The following is a 21,619-nucleotide window of genomic DNA, read 5'->3' as shown; positions in this document are numbered from 1 at the left end:
TCCAAGCACCATTATTTTCACAAGAACCGTGTCAGTGCTGCGGTTTACTCGAGCTTAAGACGTGGGTCAAAAAATCCATCCTAAAAAAGAATCAGGCAATAACCTGGAAAAAGAAGATAGAACGAGTATCAACACAGCCGACGACAAGAAAGACGTATTCGGGCCTCTTTTTTAACTTTTCTCCCGAATTTGAGCGACACCTCATTGGCAGCATAGCAGAGCATTGAGAACTCACGCTTCGCGTCATCACGCCTTCAATTTTTCAGATGCAGCACGGACGTCCATCAAGTATGAATAGTTGTATCTCTGCGCCGTCGTTGACGCGCATCCTTTCCCTCGCTTTATTTCCATATTGTGTTTGTTTCCGTTTGTCTTATTCGTAATGGTGCTTCATGCACTGCGTGAATAACACAGCCGAAGGTAGGAGAGATGTGTTCGGGCCTCTTTCTTAACTTTTCTCCCGAGTTTGAGCGACACCTCATTGGCAGCATATAGCAGAGCATTGAGAACTCAACCTTCGCGTCATCGCGCCTTCAATTTTTCAGATGCGGCACGGACGTCCATCAAGTACGAATAGTTGTAGCTCTGCGCCGTCGTTAACACGCATCCTTTCCCTCGCTTTATTTCCATATTGTGTTTGTTTCCGTTTGTCTTATTCGTAATGGTGCTTTAAACTAGAGCAGAGCATTGCGACTTCACGACTCACGCCATCGCGTCTTACATTCTTCATATGCAATGTGGACATCCATCTTGCGAGAATAGTTGTATCGTGTTTACACTTTAGATGTCTCTTACTTTTGAATTTCGAAATAAATTAAGGTTAAGTTTGCCCGAGATATTCTATGATATGTCCAAATCAATAGTCATTTTGAAAAGGAAGAAATATGTTGAAAGGTCTCTCATGAGGTCTCTAAAGTATGAGTATGTCTAAAAATCGAACTAGCTATCGTTTCTACGGGAGTTACACACAGAGAATGAAGGAGGGGGATGATAAAGCGCCAGTATGTCAACAAAAAGGTCACATTTTCACAGTAAAGTGTTTACGCTTCAGCAAGTAGTTCTTGGACCTCTTCACCACTATGCGTAAAATCACCTCTCTTCACTCCTAACTCTCTCTTCTTCCGTTCATTTAAGAAATTTTCCGCATATCGACGGTGCAAGTCGGCAATCACATAACTCGGTTTGCGACGTTGTAGACTTCCTGTCATACTTTATTTTTTAAATGGCAAAACTACTCAACGGCAATTCTTTAAAACTGTCATGATTTTTCTTCTCAATGCGAAGAAAATTCTGCAAAAACTTCAAGAAATAATGTCAATTTGTTCGCCTTTAAGAAAATGACGTAGAGGCGGAGATTTTCAGACACCGCAAACGAGTTATGTGATTGCCGACTTTCACCGTCGATATATTCTCGGTCGTAATTTTTTTTCTCTTCTTATTTTGCTATCTGTCAGAGGGGCGCGTTTTTGGCGCGCCAAGGGGGCGTATCTGCCAATGGCAGATTGGCCTTATGGCCAGTCCGAGCCTGTTGATGGATGTCCGTATCGCACCGACTGTGACAAAGTGCCGTAATCGACTCAGTTCGTCAGTTAGCGCATTTTTTCTCGATTTTGGACGGGGAAAAGTATTTCGAGAAAATTACTCATCTTACGTAATTTGAGGAATCGATTGAGCCTCTAACCCCGAGACTAGCTAGAGCTTCCTTAGCGGAGAAACGAGTGTTTTTGACCGTTTTCGAAAAGTCACTCTCTTAATCGCCAGTTGTAGGTAATATCCGAAAAACTTTCGACGCATTTAGACCAGAAAATCAGACTCAGCGCGTCATGAGGTCAGATGCATTTCACTTCTAATTACGGAACTTTTGATTTGACCCTGAAATTTTAGTCCATACGCACATAAGCGCCTACAAGACGGCAGGAATACTTCACGCATTGCGCCAAACACAATGCTATCGCCAGTCGGCGCGAAACGCTCATCAGCGCCTACAAGACTGTAGGAATACTTCACGCATTGCGCCAAACACAGTGCGGTCGTTGGTCGGCGTGGAAACCCCTGCTATCGATACCTACTTCTCCATTTTGGACAGGAATTTTTTTTAAAATTAGTGGTGCATCTTATAAAGTTGGAGGCGTAAACTCGATTGCGCCTGGTCCCGAGACTCGCCGAACCTTCAAAGCATAGAAACAAGTGTTTTTGGCCGTTTTCTAGGATTCACTCTCTGAATCTCAGTTTTGGACCCCAGTGAACTCATGGAGCATTTTAGACCAGAAAATCGGCCTCACCGGGCCATTTTACGGGGGACCAGCTTCATTATACACCCCGATCGGAAAATTTTCGATTTTGACCCCGAAATTTTCCTCCGTGTACGGCTATTGGGACCCCCTAAATTTTTAAGGGAATCACCCTGAAAATATGCAAGGCCTCTGGGAGCTATAAGAATGGTGGAGGTCTTTTTCATCACCCTGTATACTTAAACTTTTTGAGGAGCATTTAATGATTGGTTTTTCATATAAAATTCTTCATATAAAATTAGACTGAGAATGAAAATTTGCGATGTTACAAATATGTTGATTAATATTTTTGGACTTGAAACAGCGATAAGAAGTTTCAACATCTAGATTTTCAATTAGGTAGAGAAAAATTTGACTTGAAATGTTCACTCTTGGCAGAGCTATTGGGAGAAAATAATCACGCCGCGACTTCACAAACTAAGTAAATTTATTTAAATCATTAGCACAGTTATGAATTTTCAGGTGGGGTCTAGAGTGTTGGAGGAAAAAGGCCATTTATACCAATGATATCTCACATGCTTAAAACGTTTTGCTAAGTACTTAACATTATGATGACAAAACACAAAAAATTCGATCGGAGCACGAAATAATGAATGGTATTCTACTGAATACATAAGAACTGTGAGTTTTTTTTGTTTTTTTTTTACAAAAGTAGGAATGTTGAAAAGGCATTCGGAGTAGGGGAAAACAAAATTTGGAGGGAAAAAAAGAGAAAAAACCTTTCTTAGGAACTTTGTACACAACTGCAGTATAAAGGACAATTTTTTTTTTCTTTAAACTGTTGCTCATTGACCCTTGATATAGTGATCTATTGATTCTAAGAAACAACCTCAATGATTTAAGAGACCAAAATAAAAAAAAATGTAATTTAAAAACCAGAACAAGATAACGGAGATGACTTGAAAAGAAGATGCTATAGATGGTTTTTCATGCAAAAAAGGAACTTAAACATGTCATTCTGAGTTCTTCGGTAAATTTTACGATAATGCAAGAACGATCCTGAAAAATTGAGAACAAATTGATGACTTGAGGCTGGAAAAAATACATTTTTCAACGATAAGTGAGAAATGGAGCATAAAATTATTTTTTCCCTTAATATTTTAGGTGTAGGCACATTTTAAACTTTTCAGAGGTCATTGAAAAACCGCGTTTAACCTGAAGTTTTCTCTAAATCCAAAGATTTCAGATTCCAAAAATCCCCCTAAAGTTTAGTGGACCTAGTAACCAGCAAGCTCTAAATATTTTAATTAATGAATAAAAAAGCAGTAAAACTGGTACAAAAATTAAGACACAATCGTGACTGGACTTAATTGTTTTAAGATGGGAAAGAGGATTTTTTCTTATAATTTTGATATGAATTCAACCTAGCACACAATACAAAAAAAAAAAAATCTGCTGCTATTAGTAGTTTACTGGGAAAATCAAATTACATTTTTTTTTGAATTGCAAAAAAAGGATGAAAAAGTACAGGGTAAGTACTTCGATAAATAATGCTAACATGGTTACAATTTGAAAAAGCACTGAATCAATTACTGAATCGACTGAGTCCTGCAATTTTATTGCTCTAATACATAAGTAAGGCAACAGTTATTATGTTGTTGAGCAAAGAGAAAGTTTTATGGTGTGAATCAAAATGTACTACAAGTACACTATCCTGAAATTATACCACCATTGAGGCTTAACACTCTTATGAATATGTGCTTGCCGCAAGCTTCACACTCAAAAGAAAAAAAAAATTAAACATTTTACAACGAAGCTTCATCTTTTATAGATTTGAGCCAAAATGAAGTTTGAGTGCTTGATAACAAGACACAAGAGCAGTACATTTGACAAATCGACGAAAGGTTAAACATTGTTCTTTTGAACGAAAACCAGAAGTCATTGCTTCTTCATTTTCCCCCTATATGTAAGGACACAATCTACAAGAGTCGAATTGATCATGAGATTTTAAAGACGTTTCTTTGACAGCAAAGTTTAAAAATTTAATGAAGTAGGGGCTTAATAATTTTTTTCTTCTTTTTCTAGCAGAATATATCTTTTTAAAGACTAGAGACAAACACATTCTGCAAGAATTTTCCTAATCAAAATTCACTAGGAGTCAATTACATAACCTTCAAACTAAATACATATTATGTACAATACGAATAACTCTGGAGAGAAAATTAATCGAACAAACATTAACAAAATATTCATAAAACTATCAAGACACGACAACATGATTTAAGTGCACTTCAACAGTGAAATAGAGATAATTCAAATTAAGCAGGGTAGCCGCACTCAATAAAATTTAAAACTGGTACGTATGTATGTAGTTAGAATTTAAAACAAGGTCTATGGTATTTATAAAACTCGCACGTACTGTGAACTTCTCACATTTTAAGATTTGTTTTCATACTTTTTGATAGCAATTACTCCTCTTCTAACTCCTCGAAAAGAAAAATGAGATGCTCAAATAGCAGAGCAGGTACCTGAATAAAACGACTAAATGCTTGAATCTGAATAAAACTGAGGAATTTTAGATTCATGAGAAATTTGCTTTTATTCCTCACCAGAATTGATACACTGTGGACTGAAGCAGCTAGAGGTAACGGCCACATTCTCAGAATTCCCTCAAACTTAGAGCTCTCCTAAATTTGTTTTATTTTACTTTATTTATTTATTGATGCACAAAGCAGTCGCATGAGTCACATTAGTACAGCTAAAAACATACGAAAGATAACAGGAAAACATTAAAGGAGTGTAACAGTACCAAACAGACCATACACTATGATAGAAAATTAAGGCTTATTTTTAGTCTTATGAGAGCCTCCTCTATTGAGTAATAACATATATCCATGAAGTAACTGTTTAAGAGCTTTTCAATACATGCCTTGGTGTAATTTTTGAAAATTGGGATTTTTGTAATTTTTAAACGTAATTTTTGTATTTCACAATGAGAATTTGTTTCAATGTACGTAACTCAATGTATGCCTCGCAGGTGCAGAAAACTTCTTAGTTTAAGAATCAATTATGAATATGGTTCTTAGTTGAAGAAGCTTACATTGCCATTAATTATGTTTAGAGTAGCAAAAATGAGATCATTAAAGTAATATATAAGTGCAAAAATTATGAATTACACATGATATTACAGAAAAAAGTTACAAAGTCTATACAGTGAAACATCCAGAGGTCCATCACATTTTAATTCCCTTTTTTGTGATTTATTCAAAAAGGGAAAACAACAATCATACCAATGAATTGTTTATACTCTTAGCTTTAATTTATGCCCCCATTCAGAATTGCCAGTTGGTGCGATAAAATTTTGATATTTTACATGGGTTTAAATGGAGGAAAGTTCTAGTTTTCCAGCACTGCCTGGTAACAACACTTCATGTATTAAAATAGGGGCAACAAGCAGCGAAGGATGTTTAGCATTGACTTATTAATATTTGACAATTTTTGGGGAAAATTAAAAAGTGCCAGACTTTCACAATAACTTTGGGCAATGAAGTTTTTTTCCCTCTTTTGTTTTGTTGCCTTTTATTTAATGACTTTTTTTTACCCGAGATTTGAGATGTTTATGTTATAATGAAAAGATACATTGATCTTGAGATAGATTTCTGTATAATGCATTAAAAATACGCCTAATGTTCTAGAATGAATTTTCCAATAATTATCATTGCATTTAGAACGAATTCTCTGATGAAAATGAAAATTCTTATACAATATGGATAATGTTTCATTGATACTTGAGGAATGTTAATTTAGTTCCACCATTTTGATAGTGCTCATAGCAAAGGGCGAAGATCTTTTACAGAGGGGCACATAAATTAAAACTCTTTCATTTGCTCCGAAATTGAAAATTATTTTCCTTTATCATTTTAAGACAAAATTGACCTTTGGAAGTGGAAGATCTTTATATCAGAATGCACCAATACGAATGATTGAAAGGTCATCTATTTGTGTAAGGCAAGCCTTAGTTTGAATTTATTTTGGTCCAACTTCTGAGATGAAGCAGTGAAATGATTAAATGCTTTTCTTTGAGAATAGGTAGCATTTTTGTGAAACTTTCAGCAAAAAACCCCTTGATATACCTTATAATGTTAGTATTTGGTAACGACTATTATGATTTTTAAAAAAATATCCTTCTCTTGAGCAAATTTTCATGGCACAGTATTTGTTTGGTTACTTTTATAACAATCTTTGATCATCTTACTCTTGAGAGACAGTAATGGGTACTTTATTCAAAAGTACATATTTCAGCCGAAAAATTCGAAGAGAGGTATCTTCATTCTCATAGATGAGACGCAAGACTTTCTGGTTTTTTTTTACTTGTTTTCCACATACTTAATAAAGGCAGCAACAACCCAATATTACTTATGGTAAATATAACAAATACAAAATGAATTGAGCGAAACCATTTTAGAGGACTGAAGTCAGTTAAAATAACATGCGCGGTGTATCTCAAATCCTTCAGGTTCCATCTTCAAAGTGACCTACCTGTAAGAGGAAAAATTACATTCAAGATTCAAAACATGTCAAGTAGACTATTCTGATTGAATTTGAATTTTTAGATAGGTTCACAACAGTTCTTTTCAATTGCAATGTTCTTAATTTTGGTTCATTCTATTTAATAATCATACCTAAATTTTGTGGTCATCAATTTTTGCTTTACATTGTGTTACATTTGAATTTTAAAATGCAGTGCAAGAATGAGCTGCTGAGATGATCTTTTGCATTACAGGACTGAGGACTAAATTGATTGAAAAAAACAACCACAAATCTGAAATACACTGAATAAATAGTCACTCTTCTACAAAGTGAGAGGTCAAAATTGCTAATTTGTACACTAGATGTTAGAGAAAATAAATTTTACAGTTATCTCATGAGAAGCTGTTCATAAAGGTGGAAAGAATTACAGACATTTCCAAATACAAAGAAATATACTAGACTCGTAAGATAAAATCTTCAACCATAATGACACTAAAAGCTCAAGAAAATGACAGTAAAAGCTCGTAACATTCCATAAGTTTAAGACAACTTTTTTGAGGCATCAAGTTTTGACTCATTAGTTATGAAAATGCATGTAATCTTGGATATTAATTGTACAAATTACTTGACAAAGTATGTGAAAATAACAACTACAAAATCAAGACCAATTTATAAAATGAGAAGTACTAATTTTTCACTCTTATTGCTTCAAAAATGAAAATGTTTTGATGGCCTACAAATAAGTAAGCCGCTTCAAGTGTTGAATAAATATCAAAAAAATTAGGAAAAAAATTTGAGCTAGAACTCCATTTTAATAATTTTTCAAGCCAATGGAAAAAAGTAAACACAAATGACTACTGTTTGTGGTGTGTCTGAATTGAGGCTTAACATTTGTTCAGAAAACCACTCAACATTCCATAAAAAGGCACTTGTTTGATAATATCAATATCTTAACCTTGTTAAAAATGAAAATGATCTTGACGTAACATTCATCATACTATTTCAGAGTTTGAGTCCCTCCTGAACAATTTTCGGCAATAAGTCTGCACTTTCAGTTGATAAGCATGGTAGAGAGAAGTTGAAGAGATACATAGTTGGATCTTACACACCTAATATCAATTTTTACCTTTGGTATTTGCATGATGACAAAATAATTTGGCGTTAAAAGTCAGTCAAATTTGACCATGCAAAAAGAAAGTGCAAGTTAGATGCATTTAAGAGCTTGTTATTCAGGCCAACAGCTCCATAATACCCGACTTATAGATCGTACCAATGATTGCTTAACAATTTTTTGCTTGGTTAGAAAGAACAAATCATTTACTTAAATTTACTAAGGGTTGTATGAAAGGTTCTGAAAGTTTGAAGTTAGCAATGATGGGAATCAAAAACCAGAGTAAATTATTAAAGGAAATAATGGTACTATGTTCTATGCAAACTTCGCCTCAATTTCAAATGTAATTTAAATGTAATTTTAATTAGTCACACTTATTATGTAACTTCTAAAAAAGATTGTGAGACTTCTGGTGTTTCGCACATGTTAATTGTACATAACTTAACCTCATCTCCAAAAAGAAGCTAAAATAAAACAACTTTATTTATTTAAAAACATGAAGGGGAGGGGGGTTGGGGAAGATTACTAGCATCTATAACTGAGGTTCTGAGGAGGAAAATTTCACTGAAATTATTTTAATAAAATTTCAAGCACGAATTTAATTAAACATTAGTAACTTGTCTTTTGCTGATGAAGGAAAGGGGAAAATAAAATGTATACAATACAGTGTGATAGTGGGAAATTATTTTTAAAATATGGGTGCAAAAATCATTTGAAATTAGTTATCATTAATGAATTGAAAGAATTACGAGAGGAGAGTGAATTCAAAGTGGCAAAGCGCTTTCTCCATTGAGTGTTTGTAAAACCACAAGCTTGGCAAAAATAACAACTTGATAAGAAAACGACAAAAGCAGATAACCATCTTGAATCATTTCAAAAAGATTATGTAAATTGTTTTCATACAATCTGTGCAAGAAAAGTTAAACGAAAAAAACTGTTACGATCTAAATGATTTGTCAATATTATCTTCATCTTTCATGACTGGCCTCCTTGAAGCAAAAATGCAAGAGTCATAGATGGCAGAATTTTCCGAGTAGCAGGTTACTTTATGATGAAAGAGCAAATTACTCGCTAACGATCAACGAGTCAATGATAAGACTACAACTAAATCTGAAAATATGATATGCCTTATTTCAGCGAACAAATAAGTTTAAAATTCTTAAGTTTGATTAGTAGTAGAGAAGTTGACTTAGGTGAGAAAAACGAGGTTGATCAGATTAGGCTATAAATCAGTGACTGGTCCAAGAGCGTGGTCATCGAGCTGATCCAAAATTTCAAGTCCTGACGATAATAATCTTGAGTAATTTTTACTGTTTAAAATTCTGGTTGATGGTGATGAATCCAGTCTCTCAGTCGAATCAGGGTGAGTTTTGGTGAAGTCTTCTTTTTTCCTCCTAGTATGCGAGTCTGGGAAGGAACAGCTATCCCCTTTTGAAGAGGGCAAAATGCACTGGGTTTCTTTTGGAGTGCTCAGGTTGACTTTCGATAAATCCTCGATAAGTTTCTCATCATTGTCTATCTCTGAAGACGCAGTTTCCTGCGATGATGATTTATCTTTTTGTGATATTAGCTTGGTTTTCCATCTAAAATCAAACAAAACCATGAAACTAAGTTATCAGGGCAACTTTTTAATATTCTACAAGTTGTGATTCAAAATCATTAGTCACAGGCTGAAAGAAAATGAGTTAAGAAAAATGAAATGGTTTAAAGGCAAATTCATAGCTTAAAGCAGGAAAACGACTTAAGGAAATTTGTAATGGTTTTCCCTTGCACTGTTAGGATGTTGTCTTGAAAGTTACATTCTTCAGAGTGTGAGAATGTGCTTTAAAAATAGCAAGGTGCAGAAACCTTACGACCTCAGCTATCGTTGTCAAACCAAAGAAACTTTTTTATTCACTGATAAATAAATGTATGTGCAAGAGGGAGAGACAAAAAGGCCTGGTTACGCGCTCAAATTTCCGTCGATTTCCGATCAAAGTGATGACAAAAATGGAGGTCAAATTTTTGCAGACCGCAAAAATCTGATGGTAGATGATGCCATTCGAACGGAAATTGATGGAAATTTGAGCGTGTATCCAGGCCTAAACGTTTACATGAAATCTCAGGGTTACCTCAGAATTTAAAAAATAAAATTCCCTGACATTTTACTGATTCCCCTGTAACATTCTACAGAAATTCCCTGAAAATTGAAGGTGTGCCAAATGGTTCAGAAGACATAATTTGGAATAGCTTTCATACAAAATCTGTTGTTACAAACGTCAAACCCATTTTAGAGAGCAAATGAAGGTGACATAAGAATGTTACCCCTTGTCATATTCACAGGCATTCCCCAGTTTTCCCTGACTGTGGCAACCTTTACATCTATTTCAACACCTGTACGTGTGTATTCATGTGCTACAAAATTTTGGTCTCGAGTAGTGCTGGAGATTTTGAGTGGTACCCAAAGGAGGGGTATCGATAAGGGCCTTTTTCGGTCCCCCCTAGAGGACCTTTCTTGGTCCCACCTAGAATCTGGAAATTTATGCGGGCTTCCCAAGTTGACTCAATGTAGTTACGGAAATAATCATGAGTTGGCCATGGGCCTCTGGGTGTTGCTAACGGTTTGCCTGAACATAACTCTGCAGGCTTTTGACGAAAATGTGTGTTGTTCTCTCACTCTGAGGCTTTTTGACACCAAGCGCATTGTCTAACCTAAAAAGCCTTTGATATGTTATCAAGTAGGTTTTAGGACACATTTTAACCCTGTTTGTGGGTTTTAGTTGATGATGCCTCATAGTTAAAAAAAAGCTTTTTCAAAAATCGACTTTAAGGACATCCCGCAAAAATCTTAAAGAATTACTAGTTAAGGTTTTTTTTTGGGGTTACATTAAAGGAAAATCTCCTTATAAGAGTTTAAACAAAGCGTGGATAAGTACCCTCGATAATATACGTAGCTGCAATACAGTTGGAGAGACGTGGTTTCCACACAGATTTTTGCGGATTCCCGAAAAGTCGTTTTGAAAGAGTTTTTTTTTAACTATGGCCGCATCATCTAACTAAAACCAACCAGGTTAAAAGTTCCTAAAACCTACTTGATAACTATCAAAACTCTTTTTAGTTAAACGATGCACTCGTGGCAAAAAAGCTCAGAGGGAGAGGAAAACACAGATAGTTTTTCGCTAAAAATACGCCTGCAGACGTATGTTCAGGCAACCGTTTAGCACACACCCAGTGGCCTATCGACCAAATCATGATTATTTCCGTAAACTAAATTGAGTCAACTTGGGAAACCTGCATACATTTCCAGATGTCTAGGTGAGACCCAGAAAGTCCGTCAGGGGGGGGGGGGGAGGCCCTTAATGATACCCCTCCATTGTCAGTTATGACAGGTCATACTTAGAATTGTACAGAAAGTCCAAAATCTTGCGAAATTTAAAAAATGGCGGTTTCCTTAACTCGCAATTCTTCCTTTCTTGAACAATAAACATTGCAGACATAGTTTGCCTTGGAAATTTTTGACAGTATCTAATGTACACACAAACTGATTGCGGTAAACGCACGGGTCGTAAGATGGGATGTTGGAGTTTTTTAGCCAACGTGCGTAAAAAGTTCAGCTTAAAGCTGATACCTCAATACAGAGGGAAAAAGCTCACACTCAAGCACAATTTTCCCTCAAAGAGATACGCTGTGTGGAGCAGCACTAGTTACATCCATTCAGAAAGGCAACTGCAGATGCGTTTCGGCCTTGTTGGGCCAATCCTCAGTGCAGTGCAGCCACCTGAATGTTCTGCTACCAAGCTCGCTACACTGCACTGAGGATTAGCCCAACAAGGCCGAAACGCGTCTGCAGTTGCCTTCAAGAATGGACGTAACTATTGTTGCTCCAAACAGCGTATCTCTTTGGGGGAAAATTGTGCTTGAGTGTGAGCTTCTTCCCTCTGTAATGAGATATCAGCTTTAAGCTGAACTTTCTACGCACGTTGGCTAAAAAACTGCAATAACTTATGTACTTGATAATAGATTAACACAAGTCTGCAGAAAGTGCAGGGTCACGGTACGAATCAGTCCTATGTGAGAGTCGAGGACACCTGGACCTTTTCCTTTACTTCAACTATGGGGACTGGTTCACAAAAAGGTCGTAAACTGTGGAGAGGTTTCTGAAAATGATAGTGGCGATAAAAAATGCTCTACACTGGCGAATGAACTATATTTTGATTTCACCTGTGGCGCCTTCTTCTCCTCTACTGGGCACCATGCAACAAATGTGCCTAAGAATAAAACTGTGGTGCGTAGAAATAAGGGGTGTTTGCCAAACATTTCTAACATGAACAAATCTAGAACAGTAGTGTATGTAGCTAGTTTCTGTAGCTCCTTGCAAATTCTAGTGCTACATATAATATCCACAATCTATGAGTCCTAAAGAATTGGAGAGGACACCTAAAAATTAGGCTTCTTGGCTGAATGGGTCCGAAAATTATGGAATGAAGTTGGAATACTGCAAATATAATCAAGTCGAATAACAGTACCTCTTGATTCAAACACACATTTATGAGGTTATGTACTTTTAAATAAATCAAGACGATTTTAAAAATCTTAAGCTACAAACTTAATGGATCAAGAATAAGTACAACTTTGTTAATTTCTTCCTTGAAAACACATGGAGAGGAGCGCATTACTTAGATTAAAGTAGTAAGGTGAAAAGAAATATAAATGACTTACCTTTCAGCTTCATTTTCAGCTTTTATTTTTGCGGATATTGCATCACTAAGGGCTTGTTCCAGTTGAACGCACTTTTTCTCTACCTCTAAAATTTTCCTTGATGAGTCACTGAAAGTATCAAGGACATAACATGAAAGTACACACATGAAAAAAGCTGTAATTGCTTTAAAAATACAGAGATACAAGAAATATGATAGGAAAAATAAATATCTATGTCCCATCAAAGAGGCAAAAAAACATAAGACATAAAAAAGCATGACATGGATAAACATAGCATGAAAAAGAGAATATAGAGAATAAAGAGAAAAAAAGAACCGAAAAAAGAAAAACACATATATTACGAGGACATCTGTTGATATTCGGTTTTCTATTTCAAGTTAGTATTGTGCCAACCTTACAGGGAAATTGATGAACTTTTACTTTCATACAGACATTTTATGAAGATTTCCTCAATTGACAATTAGTTTCATGTCAGTATCACGATTTTGGCAACTGCTGAGGAGGTAATGATGATCTAAGGTGCCTTGAAAATTTGTTTGTTGAAAATAGTGAATTTTCAAGAACGGCGATGATACAAGTTAAAAATCACAGAGAACACTCGAAAAACAATAAAACTTGGATTTTAATGCAATAATATAAGATAAAACCATCAAAGATTGTCGACTATAAATAACCGGAAAATAAAACAAAATTGCTCATGAAGCTACAATTGGTAAGGAAAATTTTAAGAAATACCAATCCACTGATGAAATTAACAATTGACAAAGTGAAAGTTAATGAGCAGGTGCTCTTTCAAAAATTAATTAATGACATGATATGCACTGCATTAAAAATTTTAATGACCTGTGAAAGTTCTCGGCTGATGAATAAGTCTAAAAAAGCATAGTTGCCAAGTTATGAGAGAAATTAAAGGTTATTTAGTGAGAGAGAAACATGTACTTACATCTCGAACTCAGAGGAGGTCACTGTTGGTTGATCTCCTTTCTCAGAAACATTGACGCTCTCCTCATGACAACTAGTTTCAAATTTCTGGAAAATTTTAAACAAATTTTGCCTAAATAACTTGATACAAAAGGGGAAAAGCTCATTTTTCCATGTTCAAATCGCCATAATTGAATAGAGTTGAGCAAAAACCATTCTCGGTGTTACAGAAAATGAAGGGTCTGTAGTTAGATTGATTCTGTAATTGGATATTCTTTATAAAAATCATTGCTAACTTTTAGCAAGACCACAAAATCATATGAATAACTTATATTGATGGTCTAAGTAAGAAACCACATATCTCTATTGGGGTGTTTCGAAATTTCCATTCTTACTTTTATTTTTTTAAAGAGAAAAAAGCTAACTTTATGGTTTGAAATTTTTACAGAGTATTCTGCTGGCAGAGAAGCAAAATCAAGGAAGTTTTCGAGGATTCGCGAAAAGAAAATGAAGTATAACAGGTCTGTAACACCACACATGAAAATACGTTGTTTCACACTTAGGTCACCCATATGTATAAATGATAAGTTTGTGGCTTAGGTGATTAGGTCATCATTTTTGGGACTAAAAGTATTTGTAACGTGTCAAAATCAAAAGTTTCAAACGTATTTTGAAGCAGGCATCTTTTTCTCTTAATGATATAATCAATTGTTGAGATAAATCTTGATTAAAAGTCCCAAATAATGGCTCTTATGAATTCTTAATTGCCAATACTGACAGAATTTTTACTAACTTCAAATATAAATAAAAAAGCAATGTAAATGCATATGATTGAATATATAAACAATCATCAATGGTGCTCTATAAAGAACATTAATTTTTCTTCTTTAATTCAGTATTCCTGGATAGGAAAATGACTTTAACCTCCAATGCCAGAGGGAAAATTACTCATAAATATACTGGACCTTCAAAATGTTTTACCCATCCCCTCTACCTACTTCTCTTGAGTTCACTCTCTCACTCACCAAAGAAATTATGAGTCAGAAAGTGATATTTAGAGTTCTCTATTATTTAAAGTGTTGAAAATGGAATAGTCTTATTGACTCGATCACAGACAACCATAAGCTCTAGTATGAGAAACCTCACAGAACAAAGTGCAGAAATATAATTAAAAGAATTAAGTGAAAGATTGTCTCTCATAAGCATTATACCTGATGTTTGCGTCCACGAAAAATAATGGGGAATTATCTTAATCCATCACGAGGCAAGTTAATATTGACAAAGCTAAGTGCTCATCAACTGAAGGGGTCTCCAGCCCCCTCTCAAGGTCTCTAATTTCTCTCTTCCCTCATCAAAAGACGATTTGAAGAAGCTTTTGTTCCTAATACTTCTTATTATGAAATCACTTCTTTCGCTTTGTTAATGCTATTCTCCCGATGAAATTCTTCTTAGTATTTTTGGCAACCTTCCTTTAAACATCCCAAGCCTAAAATATAACTTTCCATTCTTCAACTTGAGTCCTGAAAAAAAACTTGGTCGCACTTTATTGACGCCTAGCCCTTTCCTTTTAGGGCAGCTGCCCTTCATTATTTACCGGGCACAGAAATGAACTGATAGTAAAATTCAGAAAAATTGAAAGGGCAGAAAGCTAACTGGCAAAATATAGAGATTTGTCCTCCCTGTAGTGGACCACCAGACGAGGTTAGAAATGAAGCATTACAACACTAGAATCTCATCACAGTTCATGGAGAGTACAGTTAGAGCAAATGTATTGAGAATGTCCAAATTCGACTGGTAATTAAAAAATTGGCATTTTGCAGACTTAGACTTCGACAAACTCAAACTTCCAACAGCCTAAAAAACCAAAATCTACTAAATTCAGTTGTATCCTGAACAAATTTGGATGTGTTTCACAAGAAAAGAGTTATTTTAGGTAATATGCATAAGGGGGAGGAAGGATTTTTTATGAGACACCTTAGGAAATTTTGCTATAGGCTCTTCTTCAACGGTCTGATTTTGGTCTTCCTATGCATTATTAAGATGTTTACATTGAATGTGAGTAGACTATACTATACTATACTATTTCTCACTTTACAGTTGATTTTGGAGATTTCTAAGAAGTCTTACATGTTTTGCATTAAACTTTCACAAGGAAACAAGCCCTCCGCAGGGTACTTTCATTTCTACACTATCTAATGGACCATTGTTGTGATGGGCAGATCTATTACTTTACAGTATTTTAATTATTAAATCATAGCGATTCCCAAAATTCCTTAATAATTCACTTACCTTTAAATTCACTGAAGAGATAAAACTAGATATTTGAGAAAGAAATGCTTTTTCTCTGATTTCAGCAGCTTTTTTGATTTCACCAATCATCTCTGGAAAAAAAATTGACAGAAAGTGAGCACTGAGAAATAGGTGTACCCAGAGATTTTGTTTTCGACGGTGTTTTACCATGATGAAATGAGTGTATCCAATCAAGAGCTCTTCCTAGGAAAAAGAAGTCCTAAAATCAAGGCTTTTCAACCAGCCACAATTTTATGAGCAGTGAATAAGTTTCATTCAAGGAGGGAAACCTGATGACAAATAAAGCTGTACCTCTTTTCAACTCACTAAGGAAGGGAATGAGAATAATTTCACAGAGGGCTCCCCAAACATATTTTTAAAACAACTTAAGTTATAACCAGGAGACAAGGCATACTATGGTATACATAGGTTGTCCCAAAAGTACTGCACGTTTTTTTTTTTTTTTTTTTTGGACGAACGGTAGCAGGTATCAAAATGCGGTTTGTGTAGTCTTAAAGACCGAGCAATTACCAATAAAACAAGACAAATCCGAGCTCTCTAAGTCAAAAAATGACCAAGTTACAGTGTTTTGAAAATGACTTGTAGAAGGGACCCCTACAGGATTTTCAGCTTCTTTTCTGGAAAAAAAACAAAGAATCAAGGATTCAAGTGGTTTTATTAAATCAATTTTGCAGAATCTTACCAAGATTAATAGCATTTACTCTTCTTCACTGGACCACTGGACACTAGTTTCCTTCTCAAAATACCTTCTATCACTTGCCACACAGCGCCGCAACCGTTCTTCCAACTTCCTTAAACATGTTTTTTCGAATTCCTCCTGCCTGATGTTCTTTAAGAAAGTTTCAACAGCTCTTTTTATCTTGTTGATGGAGTTAAACTTCCTGCCTCTTAAGCCCTTTTTCAACGTAGGGAATAACCAAAAATCGCAGGGTGCAAGGTCTGGGCTGATACCATGTTGCCAACTTCATTCGATCCGACGATTTCTCTGTAGAATTTTTGATTAATCAAATCTTCGTTTTTTCCAGAAAAGAAGCTAAAAATCCTGAAGGGGTCACCTCTACAAGTCATTTTCAAAACACTGTAACTTGGTCATTTTTTGACTTAGAGAGCTCGGATTTGTCTTGTTTTATTGGTAATTGCTCGGTCTTTAAGATTACACAAACCGCATTTTGATATCTACTACCGTTCGTCCAAAAAAAAAAAAAAACAATCAACTCTTTGTTTTTTTTCCAGAAAAGAAGCTGAAAATCCTGTAGGGGTCCCTTCTACAAGTCATTTTCAAAACACTGTAACTTGGTCATTTTTTGACTTAAAGAGCTCGGATTTGTCTTGTTTTATCGGTAATTAGCCGGTCTTTAAGACTACACAAACCGCATTTTGATATCTACTACTGTTCGTCCAAAAAAAAAAAAAAACGTGCAGTACTTTTGGGACAACCTATGTATTTTCTGTTGGACCCTGTGTAAACTCTCATGTTAATTATATGCAAATTAATTATGTTTTAACTTGTGCAACTCTATTTGAGCCAGAGCCCCTATTAGTGGCTATACATACCAATAAAAATTATTTATTTATTTTACAATTTAAACTTAGCAGAGCTCAAAAAACTGAAGGGGCCCAAAAAAGGTTTTTGCAATCAAGATGGGTTCCGCCAAACAGTAGCGTGGCTTGAATGGTCCATTATCGATATTTCCCTATTTGAGGCTGTGGTAAGGAATCGATTATTAAGGTGTTTGTTGCAAACACCCTGATTATCGATTCTTTCCCTAGATTTAAATAGCAGATCAATCGATATATCGCAAAGCACGCCACACCACTGCAGCCAAAATGTATCAACATTAGGAGAAATTACTTTGAAAAAGATTATATGGGTACTCGAATTATTAAAGGTGTTAATTTTTCATTTGTGACAAATGACAATTTTCTCATTAAAAACAATTATTCAAGTAATACTTAGTTATACAAAGGTCATGCAAAAAACTCATACTTAAAATTTTCCAATTTCAAGATCAAAATGTAGACTATTGACATTATATTAAGTATGGTGGAAAACACTGCATTTTGAGTTACATGAGGCCAATTGGACATATTTATGCCAAAAAGAACTGTGTGAAATTGAGTGAAAAGAAAAGAGCTGTGTGCACAGGATTTGCAGGTTAAATGGCTCCTACTGATTTAATTCATGAAAATCAGTCTTTTAGGCATGAATACGTACAGTTGTCATCTAGGTCAGGATGTGGATGGTTATGTTTTGACATCTTCAATCAAATAATATTGAGTAATGGAAAATTTACAAGAATAAAATTTTACCAGATAACAAGCCAGGCTGTTCATATTTGGAAGCGAGCGAATTTTTCACTGAAACCATGTCTAACTTCAATTCATCCAGTTCGCTTTGCGTCTGAAAAAGCTGCGTACTCAACCGTTGGACTTGATTATTTACTGCCGTTAGCTGATCCATCAGTTTGGAATTGCTGAGAGGGACTGAGTCATCAGAACCGCACGTTGATGATTCTAAGTCTGAGTCATCGACGTTTCCAAGACCTGAATAGAAAATCGAACATCAAATTTTGAAACTTTACGCAACTTATCATTTGAATTATTAAGGTATTCAGGGCAATAAAGGTAGAAGATGTACCTAACGCATCCCTTAATTACAAGGATGCCACACTACTGATTACTTCTTTTCTTCTAGAAAAAATAAGAGCAGAGAAAATGGATGCAAGATTCAGTTTGAAGGGTGAAGGTCAGTGAGACTGACTGTTTAAAGGCCACCCATAAAATTTCAGATTTTTCAACACCCCCCTCCCCCGACATATAACACTTTCGTGACAGAAGTCTTTATTAAGTAAAAAAACAAAAAGGGTGCAACAGTCTTCTTGACCCCAGTCTCCTTTCCATCTTGAGCATTAAATATGTATTCCATGAACAACAGGTGAAACTTACCTGTGGTCAAGTGGCTCAAGAGTAAATAAAGTTGCGTAAGATAGTTAATTGGGTAAAAGAAAGAAATATTCTCGAAAATATTGAGTCTCGGTCTCGCAATAACAGCGTAGCGACGGCTTGTTTTTGTTTTTAATTTATTTTCCGGTTGACAATGAAATTGTAACGATTTTGAAACGTTCCGGGTTTTGTTTATTCTTTGTTCTTTATTTGCAGCCTTTTCCCCAAATTAAGTTGTTCTTTTATTAAAGAAATATTCCTTCATCCGATGGGGCAGTGGCAAGGAATTTTTACAGAATTAAAGAATTGTTATTCCCATGTAAAATTTGTGGAAAAAAAACCTGAAATTCCATTAAAAGTTTAAAAATTAATTTCCAATGGAGAAAAAGCTAATTAAGATCCGATTGATCAAAATTTGACAGTCAAGTTGACGTAGTAAGACGATGCTAAATTCAGTTAATTAGTAAATGCTATTTCTCTCCCCCGGCTACATCATCAGAGCTAGCTAAAAATATTGGTTCAAACTGGCCTCAGTTTTGGCCATTTCGAAGCAGGTTTCTTTGCTATTTGGGGTTTAAAAAACTCAGAAAAATTCTTAGGCGCTTAATTCACTTTGTGCTTTCAGAGGATAAATTAAAATATATAATATAATTGGGTTGTTGGTCTCCTATGGTGTAGTGGCTGTAGCAAAAGCTATGAGATCGGGAAGTCCCGGGTTTGATTCCCGGCCAGGCGACCTGAGTTAGATGGTCTCAAATAATGGTTGCCTGGGAACAGTTGTAGGGACGGAAGGGGGACGGGACTAAAGCGCAAGGATTATGTTGCATTTGCAAACAAAAAAACCAGACGAAATCGGACAAGTTTACTTTAACAACGCGCCTCTAATGTTAAAAAGGTAAACGATGCCTATTAATTCTATTTACGTTGAAATGGCACATAAATACTTACCAGGGTCACTGAATCGGCGCTGATGATCTTCTGGGGCTTCCGGAGGAGGAACAGGTGGGAGACTGGTGTAATTTTCAGACTGGCGTAAATGGGTGTTATTAATGATTCGCGATTGAGAAGGAAGCCGTCTAGGAGATGAATGGGACTGTTTCCGCATCTCAGGTATAACCGGTGATTGGTAGACAGGGTAGCAAGGAAATGACACTGACTCCATAGGAAAACTAATTGGAATCTGGTAACTGCAAACACTTGGATCAGACATGGCTGGGTAGAGATGCTGCCTTTGTGGGTGCGGGTGGTTCATTGTCCAATGACTAGGTGTGAACTGCGACATGTTGTTGATGTCAACAAAATTTCCATCATAGTGTCTCGCAGATTTTTTGTTTCCTCGTTTTGTACGTTTGTCTTGAGGGTTCATACGTTTCACATTGTTTCCATTGAGCTCTTTACCATCATTGTCAGGTATGGTGTTATCTTCTAAATTTGATCCAAACCTGGAAAAGCAAAAAATTTGGGTTAAGTAAGTAGCTGATTTTTGTTCCAGGGTTGCCATTAAATTTGGAAAATGAAAAGCCCTGACATTTCTTGGATGTATATCTGTATAATTCCCTGACAATTGGACGTATTTCTGTCAAACGGAACTATGTGCATAATGACGTGAGCCCTGTTATTCAAATATTCTTATGGGTCCCAGGGCTCATGTCTTAATGTACATAGTTCCGTTTGATAGAAATACGTCCAATTGAAGATATGCCAGATTGTTAACAATACATTAATAGAGATAGTTTCCACGCAAAATTTGTTGTTTGAAACATCAAACCCATTTTACTTAAAAAGCAAAAAAGATGACTTGACAATTTTTTCCTGATACTTTTGACATTTTCCCTTAATGCCTAAAGGTTACATAAGAATTTATAATTGTGCAGTTTACTACAAAACTCTTATCGATGTAAAACACTCTCACTTTATTTGTCAGACATTGTTTAATTGGGAAAGACAGATAATGAGAAATGAGGGATGGGTTAAGTTAAGAATTTCAGTAGAATTTAGAGGATTTTCTTAGGTAAAAAGATACTGAGAAATCAGAAGGATTTGAAACTGTGGGAATAAAAAGTGAGTTCATCATCGAGCATTGGTGGAACTTCCATGAGACAGTTACCCTCTGGCAAAATCAGTACGGCAACAGACCTGCTATCAATAATCTCGGTGAACATCAGCTCGTAATGCAGAAAATTTCCACTTGATTAGTGACTAAAAGTTGATAAAATTTAGGTTTTTCAGATCAAAATTTGGAGAGGCCGCATTTTGTCCTGGAAGACAATTGAACTTCCTCACTTATTAAACTCTCGTCTTGTAATCTATTGATCATAGTTGTTTTACAACTTAAACTTTGCCCCTGACAGTTTTCAAACCTAAGAAACAACGGATGATAATAAGTAAGTACAGATATGCTCATAGACCAAAGTTCAGGTATCAAATCTTATCAATACTCGAGGCGCTTGAAAATGACACGGTAATTTTAGAAGTAAACGAGAGTACTGGTACCTGTTTGATTGCTGATCCATTATTTCACAGTTGGGTGACGAGAGAAATTAGGGATAAAGAAATAACTAGGATTGACATTGAAAACTTGAAAAACGCAATAACAGTAGTTTTTTCAGAAGGAAGAGGGTAACAGACTAATCAACATTTGGAGCGTAATGGGTGTTTTAGGGAACTTCGAACACAAAATTCGATATGAATAGTCGGAAATGAAAGAGATATAATAGTGAAATTTCGAATTTGTTGAAAAAGTGGAAAATCACAACCGAAAGAGAGGAAAGTAATCAGTTTGCAGAATTCCGATTGCGATGATGAATAAAAATTTTGCAGGTTATGTTGTTTTGTTGCTGTTTAATGGTTATTTTCGGGAATGGTTTCGATATGT

The 21,619-nt window shown here is 35.5% G+C and overlaps 1 protein-coding gene across 2 annotated transcripts; it reads right to left on the bottom strand.

The window, feature by feature from the left end:
- Positions 1–2,700: 2,700 nt before the first annotated feature.
- Positions 2,701–21,544, bottom strand: LOC109036129 (uncharacterized). 2 transcript variants are annotated; one of them, XM_019050089.2, is made up of 7 exons: positions 21,238–21,544; positions 19,693–20,186; positions 18,112–18,345; positions 15,781–15,872; positions 13,514–13,599; positions 12,571–12,678; positions 2,701–9,455 (listed from the first exon to the last, which is right to left on the bottom strand). In XM_019050089.2, the coding sequence occupies exons 1-7, from the start codon at positions 21,255–21,257 to the stop codon at positions 9,095–9,097; spliced, it is 1,395 nt and encodes a 464-aa protein (XP_018905634.2). In that variant the 5' UTR covers positions 21,258–21,544; the 3' UTR covers positions 2,701–9,094. The 2 variants fall into 2 exon arrangements, with proteins under 2 accessions (XP_018905634.2, XP_018905633.2); XM_019050088.2 differs by lacking the exon at positions 21,238–21,544 and adding an exon at positions 20,881–21,061.
- Between the last annotated feature and the right edge of the window lie 75 nt (positions 21,545–21,619).

This window comes from Bemisia tabaci, chromosome 1 (assembly GCF_918797505.1).
Source record: "Bemisia tabaci chromosome 1, PGI_BMITA_v3".
Taxonomy (NCBI): Eukaryota; Metazoa; Arthropoda; class Insecta; order Hemiptera; family Aleyrodidae; genus Bemisia; species Bemisia tabaci.
This window is presented reverse-complemented; position numbering and strand designations above follow the sequence as displayed.

Coding starts and splice junctions, on each gene's coding strand:
- LOC109036129 (XM_019050088.2), bottom strand. CDS start 20,906: ATGTTCACCGAGATTATTGATAGCAG. Junction 20,187..20,880: donor ACCGAGATTATTGATAGCAG/GTCTGTTGCCGT, acceptor TTGCTTTTCCAG/GTTTGGATCAAATTTAGAAG. Junction 12,679..13,513: donor ACCTCCTCTGAGTTCGAGAT/GTAAGTACATGT, acceptor TGATACTTTCAG/TGACTCATCAAGGAAAATTT.